The sequence below is a fragment of the Acyrthosiphon pisum genome, chromosome A1 (assembly GCF_005508785.2).
Source record: "Acyrthosiphon pisum isolate AL4f chromosome A1, pea_aphid_22Mar2018_4r6ur, whole genome shotgun sequence".
NCBI classification, from domain to species: domain Eukaryota; kingdom Metazoa; phylum Arthropoda; class Insecta; order Hemiptera; family Aphididae; genus Acyrthosiphon; species Acyrthosiphon pisum.
Genome location: NC_042494.1, coordinates 153,679,973 through 153,693,109, shown reverse-complemented (window position 1 = coordinate 153,693,109; position 13,137 = coordinate 153,679,973). Strand labels below are relative to the sequence as shown.

The window sequence follows — 13,137 nt, the reverse complement described above, 5'->3', positions numbered from 1 at the left end:
ACCAACATTTGACGTATATGAATAATTTTTTTTTTTTAAATATATTATTATCTTAGTCCAAAAGCTGTACATTATTTGTTATAAATATACAATTATATTTTCAATTTTAATTTGTTTGATCGATAGCATCTCAAACATTATTCTGTTGGTCGATTTAACAAAAAATAAAAAGTACTCAATTTTGTCCATATCTGCTACTCTTCCATTAATGTTTATTGTTGTAAAAAAAAAATAAAATTGTTATTTTAAAATAATAATTATCAGTTAAATAATGCTGAAAAATGTCCCAACTCTTTGTATTCACAAAAAAATGAGAATGAATAATGGAAGATTGTAGACAAAATCTTAGATATCTGACATTGATGTTGAATGTGTAATTTTTTTCTTCTATGAGTTGTTTTAAGACGAGATAAAATTCGATAAAATTATTAAGTTCTTGTAAATAATACTAATTAGAAAAGCTCACTCTGCGAGCGTGCTAAATTCCCAGTTTCTAAATGCATTGTAAAACTATAATTTCATGTACAAAATAAAAAATACTGGTAACTGCAGAGAACAATAGTGGTAACTGGCAAGTATGAATCAATATTTAATACTCAAATGTTAATATTTTTTAATACTGACCAGTAAAAATAATTATTTACTTTGAATAGGACTGTTTTAAAATCTTAATACAAATATTTGTAATTATGCACAGTAACTAGTCTATTAATAAATAACTTAATATCAAAAATCATACTATATCTGATAACGTAACTAACAGATGGGCAGACGGACACAATGGGGATACAAGGTGTTCTAAACACAAGTTTAGAAACCTAAAACCAATTTTGTTTTAAAAGTCTTGATCTTTTATAAAATGAAAATAAAGTATGAATTCATTATAGTAGGTACACAAATAATTATTTTCGGGTAGGTATGTATTTTTCTGTAGCATCATTTTACGAAAAGCACGTCATAAATTATCTGGTTTACTTATTTTAATATATAATTAAAATAAATATGACAATAACGGTATTTATTAATAATGGCCATATTTATATAATGGAATACATTTTTATTGAATGTGATATAATTAATTACACTTATGTGCTATAGATTTTCAAAGTAATTCACTTGTTTTGGGTTCCCGGCCCCTCAAAAGAAGAAAGAATGAAGTTAGCTTTGTCTATTATTAGTTTTGCTATCAATGGTATTTCTTATGACTACTATAAGATATAGTCAGTAGACAGAACAATGAATTTTGAATTAAATTAATATAAAACAGAACTTTCGCGACAACATAATTAATTATTGAACAAGATAGATTATGCTATCTCCAAGTGGTTGTTTTTTCGATGGACTGTTACCATATCCGATGATTTTCTTTTCTGTATCGATGAAAAACATTGTTTCCGGGGTCATCACGACGCTGTTCTCAGTTGGTTGTAAGTAATTGGGTATCGATCTCGGTCCCAAAACTGGATCTTTGAATCGCCATAGACTAATTTTGTTTGACGCTAGTCAACAAAAAAAGTTGTTCGCACAAATTAATTACATTATAATAAATTCAATCATAATTAAACTTCATCTAATAGATCAGGAAAGCGCCCAGAAAATAAGTTCTGTAAGTCCAACATGCAACGTATAAAATTTTGTTATTAGTACCCATGCTCATTTTTAAAATTTTTTTTCAAATCGTGTTTTAAGGCAGTAAGTGTAAAAAAATTGTTTTCTGAATAAAAATTACAAAAAACAATTTTTTTCGTTTTTTTTTTAAATTTTAATTATTACTTATGCTTTTAAAATTATTTGTTTATATGAATGATGAAGTCCCACCTTCTCGGGTAGTAAGTACTGACGACCAACATTTGTATGTTCCATCATATTCAGTGTAAAACATACCTAATAATACAAAATTGGAAACGGAACATTTTTTCAACGACTCAAAAAACAATTTTTTCAGTTTTTTGGTTAAGTTTCCAATGTAAAAAAGAGCCATCTTATCAAACACTTTCAGATTACCTACATGCCTAAAAACACTCGTTTTGAAATAAAAATAAACTAAAATATGGTCATGGTATAAGTGCATTTATGCCGCTGATAACACTGAATATCTAAAAATATTTATCTAAAAGTTCTTCGGTAAGTATTAAAGTCGAGAGAAAGTAGGGAAAAAAGTTAAGTGTTATATTCGGTATACAATATATAGCTATATATTATAATTGTGTCTTAAACCTCAGTGGGTGGCGTAATCTGAGGGGGGGGGGGAGGCGAGGAGGGCAACTGTTCCCTCTCAGATATTTAACTGGGGGGCAAGTGACTTTTCATCTTATAGAATTACAGTCTTAACACAGACTGCCCCTCAAAAATTTACCCCAGATTACACATATGGGTGGTGCATTGGGAATCGACGATTGCATAATAATACAAAAGCAGTAATCAGTGGCGTGCGCAGGGTGGAGATGTTGAGGGATTATCCACCCAATAGGGCTTTTTTTTATTCTTTTAACATGACTGGACTAAAGTCACTTTTCTACATTTAACGTTTGAAAACGTATTTAAGAAATATTACAACGGAGCAGTCAAGGTTCAAATGTTTAATTTGGGTACCCCGTTTTACCACGAAAAATTTTGTCTTTAGACCTTCTAAATAGCCCCCACATAGTCGGGGTACTTTTGATCCCCCCTCCCCCTCAAAGTTATTTCGAGATGTCTCACGTTTCTGAAACTCAAGTTTTCTTATAGACTATAGTACGTAGGTCGGTGATGAAATACGGCGTCTTGTGTCGAGACTGTACGAGACGTTTTTCCCTGTCTTCCGGGGCCCCGAAAGTTCAAAATTTGAGTTTTTCGGGGTGTTTCTGCACGGACACTTTTTTAGGCACGTCGAGCCGTTTTTGTAGTCGGGCCTTATAGAGGGCTTTGCGCTGTATCGATTGGTACCGATATCAACGTTATCCGACTTTTGGTTAGGGAGTTATGATTTATATAGTGTTTTTTGTTTTTTAAAAACTATATTAAATGAAATAATTTAATGCAGAGAAAAAAATTATTTACACGATATATCGTTAATGTTCAGTCGCAAATGCATTATTTCAGTTATCATATGTCAATCATAACTACTATACCGATTGAGCAAAATGATAATCGATCATTAGAATAAAAAAATCAAAAAAGAATCTAAAAAATACAATTTACATTGTTTCTTTTCTTTCTTTATTATCCTCATTACCCCGGTTTATCCATGCCTTTCTTTTTTTTACACTCACTCACGTATACCGTTCAAAAGAAGTTTCACTTCCCGCGCGCGTACTGGTAACACACACACACTTTTTTTTCTAATCTAGCCATGCGATACTCGTTTTATAACATACACGCTTTTCGTGTATTTGAGAATTAGAATAAAAAAAAAATTATTTTGTATTTTTAAACAATTTAAAGCGGTAATTTGTTTTTATTTTTTAGAGCTTTTTAGAATTTTTTGATGCATTTTTGGAGTTCTTTAATCTAAATTTTGAATCTGAAATTTATATTTTAAGATTTTTACATGATTTGTATAAAAATTAACAAACTATAGATAACTATATACTGGGTGATTCTTTTATCAAACAACACTCATTATTTAAAAAAGTGTAAAATTTTTTGAAAATATTTTTTTACATAGTTTCAAGTCGCTTATAAAACAACGTTTTTCTTAAAAAATTATATTTTTAAATATTTTTTATCCTTATAATTTTTTAAGTTTTTTACTTTTTTGAATGACAATATAGGGTTTTAATTTTTAGTTTATGAGTTATAAATATTCAAAGTTTAGATGAGCGGTGAGGTGGACAAACATTTTGCGGGGTAACCCCGTACCACTCCACTCCGCTCATCTAAACTTTGAATATTTATAAAACCTAAACTACTCGCCCCAAATTTGATTTTCATGTATCAAAATACTAAGAAAAATATTCTGCTTTGGAATATAAGATTTTTACCCTACGTTGTCATTCAAAAAAGTAAAAAACTTAAAAAATTATAAGGATAAAAAATATTTAAAATTATAATTTTTTAAGAAAAACGTTGTTTTATAAGCGACTTGAAACTATCTAAAAAAATTTTTCACTTTTTGAAATAATGAGTGTTTTTTGATAAAAGAATCACACTGTATACACGTCGTGTATATAAGATAATATAATATAATATGATCTAAATTCTAAACCTATATAAAAAAAAAATAATAATTTATGGAAATAATAATTGTTTTTTTCAGATTAAAGAAGTCAAAGACAATCAGTTCTGTCTGTAAAACTTTTTTACAATCCTTTAAAATATCCAATAATAAAGTCATTTAAACCCAATTTATATCAAAAATATTAAAAAATGTGGTGCATTTTTTTAGTAAATTATTCAGAATTTTTATAGTGAATAATAGCATTTTTTGGTTTTTTTAAGGCCCAACTAAAATCAAAGCCCTAATATTATTATATTATATGAATTATTTTATGCCAAGCCCCCCTCCCTCCACAACATACTAAATTTCTGCGAACTCCACTACAGGTAGTGTAATATAACAATATTGTGCACTCACTGAGTTTTAGATCGATTTTTTTCAGCCTCTTGATCAACTTTTCGACGGTGTCGCCGTCGTACACGGCAAGTTCTCGTTGGAAAAACGGCTTTTGCGGCTGTGGATTGACTACGAGCAGACTCAACGACTCGTCAGGTGGCAAGAAGGTAATGTACGGTTCGCCAGGACAACATTCGTTGCGAATATTTTCGGGTGCTTCGCTGCTGTCGGAGTGTTTGATGTCAAAATGTTCCAACTGAAATGCCGACAAAAAACCATCGTATTTTATGTTGCGAAACGTATATTATGCACAATAAAAAATGACAAATGTAAGTATACTGTTCCTATGTGAGACCTAGCAGGTAAAAAAATAGACGGGTTAGTTCCTACATTTTGGAAAAATTGATATGTTAGTTTTTACAGCATGGTGAACAAATTACTCATGTAAGTTCCTTGTTCCTACTGCACTTATCGTTTATCTGCGATTATCGGAATAATATAATACAAATATTATTTTTGTAATAAAACATAATATTATAATAATGATTGTATGTTAAAAATGTTAAATGGTCTTAGTGTATTTTTTTTTTTAAATACTACCTATGTTTTATATATTAAACGTAATCAAATGGCGCGGTATATTTTATAATTTATATGATTTATTTCGGAAACCTAAATATTTAACACAGAGGTATTGATAAATATTGTTTAATATAAAATCTAAAATGTTGAACTTTATACAATTTTCTATTTCAGCGTATTTTTTTATTGATTTTTAGGGTTCCGTATGGTAAAACGGGACCCTATTTCTAAGGCTCCGTTGTCCGTCCGTCCGTCTGTCACCTGCAGGCTGTATCTCATGAACCATGAAAGTTAGAAAATTTAAATTTTCACAGATTATGTATTTCTGTTGCCGCTATAGCAACAAATACTAAAAATCCAAGAATATATAATATAATCAATGTCGCCGACATGTTTATAGCTGATGATGGTACGGAACCCTTCGTGCGCGAATCCGACTCGCACTTGGCCGGTTTTTGTTTTTATGTCACTATATTTGTGGATCTAATTTTGAAAAAAATATGTGTTTGCTCAAAAGAGTTTAAAATTTCAATAATTTAAAAATGATGTGATAAAAATTTAGTGTATGATTATTGATTGGAGTAGGAACTAACATAAGTACTTGATTTCTTTTTCTATGCAGAACTTACATAATATACTGTTTTTTCCGACACGTAGGAATTTGCACATATCATATACCGTATATACTTGTAGAAACTAACGTGTCATATCATGTGTAATAATTAACGTATGTAATTTTCACCTGCTGGTTTCGTGTAAGAACAACAATTTTTCCGATAAAAATTAGGTATAGCCGCATAGGTAAATATTAGTTAATACAATATTATTAATTACGACATACTAACATCCAAAGTGTTTTCCAGATAGGATCTGTTCACTTCGAGCACGCTTTTTTCGTCAAAGTCCAACTTGACGTTGAAAGCGGAATCACCGATCTTGATCAGTTTTTCTTTCACCATCTGTGCAAATGGCATTGCTCGTTTCATGTATTTTTTTAGCGATTCTTTTTTACACAGAGCAGACGAAATGGCCTTATTGTCCGGTAAGATATTGCCGTTTTCCTGCGTACATGAATATAAACGTTGAGTCACAATAAAACTATTGCCTTATAAATAATATAATATGTTATAATTAGGAATTTACCAGTTGATGTTCGATTTTTGGATTTAAGTGTGGAAAGCGTTTAATTTTGATATATTTTTTTTTTTATAATGACCCCAGTGGTGTATTCATAAATTTGTATAGGGGGGGGGGGGGGCAGAAAAAAAAAATTATAAGTTAGGTACCTGCACATTAAAAGAATAAATAACAAAATATAGATGATATATAATTAGGTACAATAGTGTGTCTATAAATATTAAAATGTTGAGTTTGTATTATTTCTACTTAACTTTTTATTATTAGGTATCTATACCATATTCATAATATATTAGATTATTACATGGAAAATATAAAGATTTCAATTTTGGAGGATAGTGAGAAAAATTTCAGTTGAACTTTTTCTTGGCATACCTTCCTGTAGTTTTTAGGGCTGCGTACGAGTCGATTCCCGATTCGATTCATCAAGAGGATGTACTAGTTGGTTCCTTGGTCATTATATATTATTTTCAATATTTAGTCAATTTTTCAGCCTATTAGCCTAATCCAAGAAATACCATGAGGAGGTGACAAGTTTCTCAAAAATGTTGTTCTTTTAAGTTTTTTCTTATTTTGAAAATCATTAAACTTTTTGATTAGAAATTATTAGTAAAAATAAAAACAGTAAGTAAAAATTATTATTAAAAAATTTAGTAATTAGGTAAAAAATTATTATTAAAAAAATTTAGTAATTCGGTAAAAATGTATAACACATTGTTTTTAAAAATTGGTATATGGTAATGAGATTACTAGTATATCGTGACATATGATGACTCGAGAAATAACTCGTACATACCTAATAATGACCCAGGAATCAACTAATATACATAAAGTAGATCTCGGGAATAAACTAACCTACTGCTGTTTTTAGCATACCTTTCAAACAGTTGAAATGAAGCCCCTGAATGACAACATTCCATTGACAGATTGAAAATTTAAGTAATTTAACACTCTCTAACTGCCACAGATCTTCCCACAAAAACTTCAGTTTTTGAAAATTTTAATTTTGAATAAAGTTTTGTCTCACATTTTCAACTAAATAATATGTCTATAACCATTAACCAGTAGCGTATGTTTTATGGAAGGCTGCAAGGGGCCCGTGACTACTCTCACCATTGGGCCGCACTTAAGTGTGTTCTACCAAATACTTTATATAATAATTAATAACTAATAACTATACTTCATTAATTAGTCTATACATATTCTGTTTATAAATATAGGTATTAAGCTGCTATAAAATAAAGTGTACATTTTTAAACAGCTATTAAGACTACAATATTGGGTTTTATTTTTGTGCTCCATTCACCCCATTATTTATTTCTAAATACACCCCTGCATCTAACTTAAAATGGATTGGTGGGTCACGTACTGGATCGATACCAAAATAGAATAAGGGCCGTATTTATAGTCGATGCTTAAGAATAAGTATTGCTTAAGCTATACTTATGACTCAAATAAGATTCATAAACTAAACTTTGGCTTAAGAAAAGAAAAAGTATTACTAAAGTTAAGGTTGGTTGAGACCACATTAAGCATTGTTTTTAGTTATTATCATATTTTTTTTTTAAAATTTTCAAAATTAACTTAAGTAATACTTATTATTGATAAGACACGGCCCTAAGTATTACACGATTATATAATGCATATTTATATATGTGTAAGACCGAATGGGCCCCTCGTTTTCGGAGCTGCTAACAGCACATGTATAAATCTTACAAGCCCACAACATATGAAATTTGCGTCCAGCAGAACCATAGATGTGTTAACCTTCAAGGATGTGATCAATTAAAATATTTTTATACTGACTTATAAGCGTTGACAATAAAATGTCTAGCAACCTGAAATCTGAAACCCACAAATTTGACTCGTGGACGCTACATGATAAATATTTTACTTTTTTACTAGCATGATATACCTACTGATATTTATGTCTACAATAAACTTCTTAATAAAGGACCATTTGCAATTATCTTAGAAATAAAAAAAACCAAGACCCTGGTAAATGGTGTTTGCCAAGGCTCCCTTAAGAACATAATATAATTTACACGTACGAAGTAAAGCTGTTTCATTGTTTCCAATATGGTTGTTTGCCATGGAGGGAATGTTTTTGCAACCCATGCTACAGCTTTTGTCGGTTTTTCAACTACTTTGGTTTTGGCTTGATTCTTTTTTGCTCCAATGTTCAACAAATTTTTTTGTTGCAGTCTAAACGAATGGGCTGCTTCCATCAAGTATGCGCCACTTTGAAGAAGCTTATAATCAACTTCATCAGCTTGAGGCCAACTTGCTTTGACCACGCTATCAGTCTATAAAATTAAAATATATAATTGAAATCTCGCAAAAAAAAAAAAAAAATTTAAAAATTACGTTTCCTAATAGCTGGTAAACATGTTCAGAGACGTGTGGACAAATTGGAGCCAATAGGATAGTCTGGACCTTAATGAAATGCAATATCAGATCTTTGTGCATACATTCACCCCCCAGTTCTGGATTGCCACAGAGTTCACGATACCTGTCACGAGCAGCTTGTAATTCAAAGAAGCCAGTTCTCAAAGCTTCTTTAAATAAAAGTTTTTCATAATATTCACCAGTTTGTTGAATTTTAAGATTTATTTCGCTAAAAAAAAATTGTTTTTGATTAGGAATAAACAATAAATTTTAATAAAATTAAATAAATAAAGAGTAAGACTTATAGTTACCTCATAAACACAGTATCTGTAAACGAATCAGTTGGTCCATTTCTAAGTGTAGCCTCTGAAGCTAGCACTTCTTTAACCCATTCAATAAATGTATAAAGTCTTAAAATACCTACAAAATGATTATTTTTTATATTAAATATAAAATAATTAATACTAGTTAATACTAAATAGTAATTTAATACCTATTTATAACATTAAAAAATTAAATACCTGCGTCAGCCATATTTTCGACAAAATTGGCATCTTCAATTGCGTCTCCAGCATCGGCTAGACAAAATCTCATACCATCAGCACTAAATTTATTGACTGCTTCTTCTAATGTCATAAAATTTCCATCTGACTTAGACATCTACCACAAATAGAACATAATATTCAAAATTTAATATTTAAAATATAAACAATGATACATATAAAAAAATCATTTTACCTTGGCTGAATTTAACAATAAATGTCCATTTGCTCTTATACTTTTTGGCCAAAGATCTGGCCGTTTAGCCCAAATGGCACAATGGTTGTATATAAAGAATGTTAAATGATTTTGAATCAAATCTTTGCCAGAACATCGTAAGTCTACTGGGTACCAATATTCAAATTCATTTTTCATAACATCCAAATATTTTTTATCAATTTTACATTGTTTAGGATAACTTTTATTGTCCAAGAATATATAATCCCAAACTTCTGGAGTTAACTCCTCCGGCCTAAAGGGCAAAATCTATTATAGATTGATTTTTTCAAAAAACAAGTACAAACATTTTATACATTTGGAAGTTGTTATTTAAACAACAAATATTTCATTTTTCTTTTAACTATTGATAACTAACATTTAGCATTAACCTGATAATGATTATTTAAATTGACTCACTTGATATTATAACTGTTTCCATTTTCTCCTTTGAACGTCCCTTCTTGTAGAAAATGAGCAATAGTATAATATGCCATATAAATAGTGGAATCAGATAAAGACTCAATTAACCAATATTCGTCCCATGGCAATTTTGTTCCTTATATTTAAATAAATTGTATAATTAATTTGCTAAAAGTGGAATTTAAATAGAAAAAAATAAGATATGATTTCATTACCTAATCCATAGGTTCTAGAACAAGCATATTCATGTAACCAGTTTAAACACGAAGTAAAGTTTTTCCTAACTTCTTCATGGTAAGTATTCATGTTCTTTAATGCCAACTCTGCAGCTGATTTCCACTCAGATTCACCATAATCCAAATACCATTGATCGCATAAAGCAATAACACATTCATCGCCAGACCTGTAAATCAGTAAAGATATACTTCTGAAATTCCATAAATCAAATTGTTTAGCATACCTAGACATTATGGTTTTTTCGGGTTCATAATAAATAACAGCTTCTTTGGAGTCTGTAAGTTTTTTTTGTAAAGCTTTTTTAACATCTTGCACTTTTTGTCCTTTGAATTCTCCAACTATAAGTATCTGAAATTTAAAATTAATTTAGAAAACAAACAATCCAACAATTTTCACTCAATTAAGACTCACCCCTTCATAAAACGCTTTTAAGTAAACTTTCTCTTTAGCTATTTGTAATTTTTCTTTATCATTTTGACTTTGAATTTTTAATTCATCATACACTGTTACAGCACATAAGTTTCCAAAGTCTGGGATTTCAATAATAGGGATCTAAAAGAAATTACTTATAAACATGATATATTTTTTTTAAATATTACTATACATATTATATAGATCTTGCGTAGTATAATATATTGAAAGTAAATTTTAAATAATATGTTTATATTTATTGATCCTGTTTAATATCTAACAAAAATTACTCACAGGTTCAAATGGAAGAACCATCTCATCAGTTATATTATATTTTTCACGGAATGCTGGTTTCTTTTTTAAATCAGTTAAAGCTGCGTAATCATCAGGTGAATCGGAAGGAACGCTTGTAACAACACCAGTGCCTTTATCAGGCTTAATCGATAACATTGGTAGGGTATAAATAATGTCATTAAAACTAAGTGGAGCATTCAACTTTGCACCTAAAATATCCTAAAATATGTGTAAGTGACACTATTATTGAAATATAAATGGTTAATTGTTTAATATTACTTGTCCTTTTAGTTTGGTGATGATTTCAAATTCTCCATTTTTTGCTGTGAACCCTTGATATGACATGTTCTTTGCAGCTCTTTCACTACAAACGAAAATACTTTCGTCATTTAATTTAAAAGCAACATATTCCAAGTCAGGGTGTACCCAGCAATTAGTCTGACCATACATTGTCTCTGGCCGTAAAGTAGCAGCCACTAAAAATACTGGTTTATTTTTTAAAGACCTGAACAGATAATTTGTAAATATAGCATAATTATAATTAATATATCATATAATATCTCGTATAATATAAATAATATATATAGTAATACTTTTTGGCGAATTTGAGTTTTTCAGGATACGGTTGAACTACTCTCATTTTAACTAAAGTATATTCTTGAGGACCAACGCCTTCACCTTTAGATCGGTCATGGTCCATACACGGCTGTTTATCTTTTGGTGAAAATACAGTATACCGTTTTCCAAATTTAATTTTATTACTATCACGAAGGCGTAAAAATTGCCAACGAACAAAACTATCAAAAAATGGATTTTCATTTGTAGTTATGAATGTTCTGCGCCAATCGACCTAAATATTAGAATCAACACTCAGTGAAATTATAGAAATTGTATTTTATATATGTAATTTAATTACATTGTAATTTATTTTATTTTATAATTGTAATTTAACATGCTTACATGAATACCAATACTCTTAAGATCGTTAACTGCTAATGGCGGAAAATAATTTAACCACGTTAAAGGATCTTCAAAACTTTGGATTTGTTCATCATCTTCAAATCCCAAACTTTTCATGATTTGCCATTGATATTTTGCTTTACTGCCTTTTGCAATTGCTTTACTCTATATAAAAATTACTATCAGTAAAATGTACATGTTTTAATCATATTTATTGTATCTAATTGTAACCTTTTTGCCTTTACTCTTGTCCTTAATAATATCTGTATTTATTTCGACTTCTATTTCTTCTTCATCGTCATCATCTGGGAAACGCGGCGGACAGCCAAATGTCTGAATTTCCCATTTCAATTTATCTGCACACGCCTTGATAGGCATACCAGTACAATGGAAACCAAACGGAAACAAGACTTGTTTACCTTTCAAACGTTGAAATCTGACTGCAAACTAAAATCAGTAAATTTGACATGTCATTCATTTTTCTAATTTTGAGGAGATGTTTAGAGAACAATGTCAATCATACCTCACATTTTGAAAGGGAAAAAGTATGCCCTAAATGTAGTCTGCCATTCATGTACGGAAATGGAAATGTGGCAAAATATTTGTCATCACCTTTCCTCTTGATATTATTGGATGGCGGTGCGTCGATTTCGTGAATTTTCTGTTCGTGCCATTGACGTTGGATCTCCTTTTCGATCTGTCGCAGGTACTCTACCTTAACGGTGCCTTTGCGGGTTTCGGTCTAGAAAATTTCAAAAATTCCAGTTACGAAAACGAATCCAATAATAATATTATTCAACCGATACATACCATGACTGATTATACAAATGTCGATGGTGCTATCTCATAGAAGTAACACACCTGCAGCCAACTCTAGTTTTAAACAATTCTTAAATAGGTAGGTATTGTTTTAAACTTAGATATACAGTGTACAGAATAATACGTACATCAGTGCATATGAACTATGAAGTCTGTACGAGACACGAGTGTACAATCACAGAATAGATAAATGCGAGTAATTCGGCATGCTGTGGAATGGAACGTGATAACAGTTACAGATAACAAGCTCACTGTTATAAAGAACAGGTTATACGTCGGTAATAGGTTTGTATAGCACAACCGCGGTCAGAAATTGTTACGGTGATATAGTATGGCTATTTACCACTAGGTAGGCGCTGCTAGTTAACCGGGCTCTAAACGAATTGTTCGTGGTCGTCATAAACATAAATCATCTATTGTGATTTGTGAAGACGAATCGTATAATATATTATTCATGACAAAAAGTTTCTGAATTTGAAATTTCACTCTTGTTGAAATATTTCAATGAAATAATGAAAAATATTTGTTTTTCTTTTGAATGTGTTCGGTTATAGATGATTAAAAATAATATATTGATTACACACTTAGAAATAAAG

General features: G+C 30.1%; 1 protein-coding gene across 1 annotated transcript; it reads right to left on the bottom strand.

The window, feature by feature from the left end:
• Window positions 1-899: 899 nt before the first annotated feature.
• On the bottom strand, window positions 900-12,738 carry LOC100164183 (leucine--tRNA ligase, cytoplasmic). Its single transcript, XM_001944397.5, has 19 exons — window positions 12,533-12,738; window positions 12,246-12,464; window positions 11,954-12,169; window positions 11,723-11,887; window positions 11,356-11,612; window positions 11,042-11,267; window positions 10,763-10,981; window positions 10,469-10,609; window positions 10,281-10,405; window positions 10,036-10,223; window positions 9,818-9,956; window positions 9,380-9,653; window positions 9,163-9,301; window positions 8,953-9,061; window positions 8,621-8,870; window positions 8,305-8,559; window positions 5,962-6,177; window positions 4,556-4,790; window positions 900-1,499 (listed from the first exon to the last, which is right to left on the bottom strand). The coding sequence occupies exons 1-19, from the start codon at window positions 12,533-12,535 to the stop codon at window positions 1,291-1,293; spliced, it is 3,585 nt and encodes a 1,194-aa protein (XP_001944432.2). The 5' UTR covers window positions 12,536-12,738; the 3' UTR covers window positions 900-1,290.
• Window positions 12,739-13,137: the final 399 nt, after the last annotated feature.

What these genes read in the sequence shown, in the direction of transcription:
- LOC100164183 (XM_001944397.5), bottom strand. An exon ending in CGAAAATATGGCTGACGCAG is followed by an intron (nt 9,062 to 9,162) that starts GTATTTAATTTT and finishes ATCATTTTGTAG; the next exon opens with GTATTTTAAGACTTTATACA. An exon ending in AAAAATCGATCTAAAACTCA is followed by an intron (nt 1,500 to 4,555) that starts GTGAGTGCACAA and finishes TTTGTTGACTAG; the next exon opens with CGTCAAACAAAATTAGTCTA.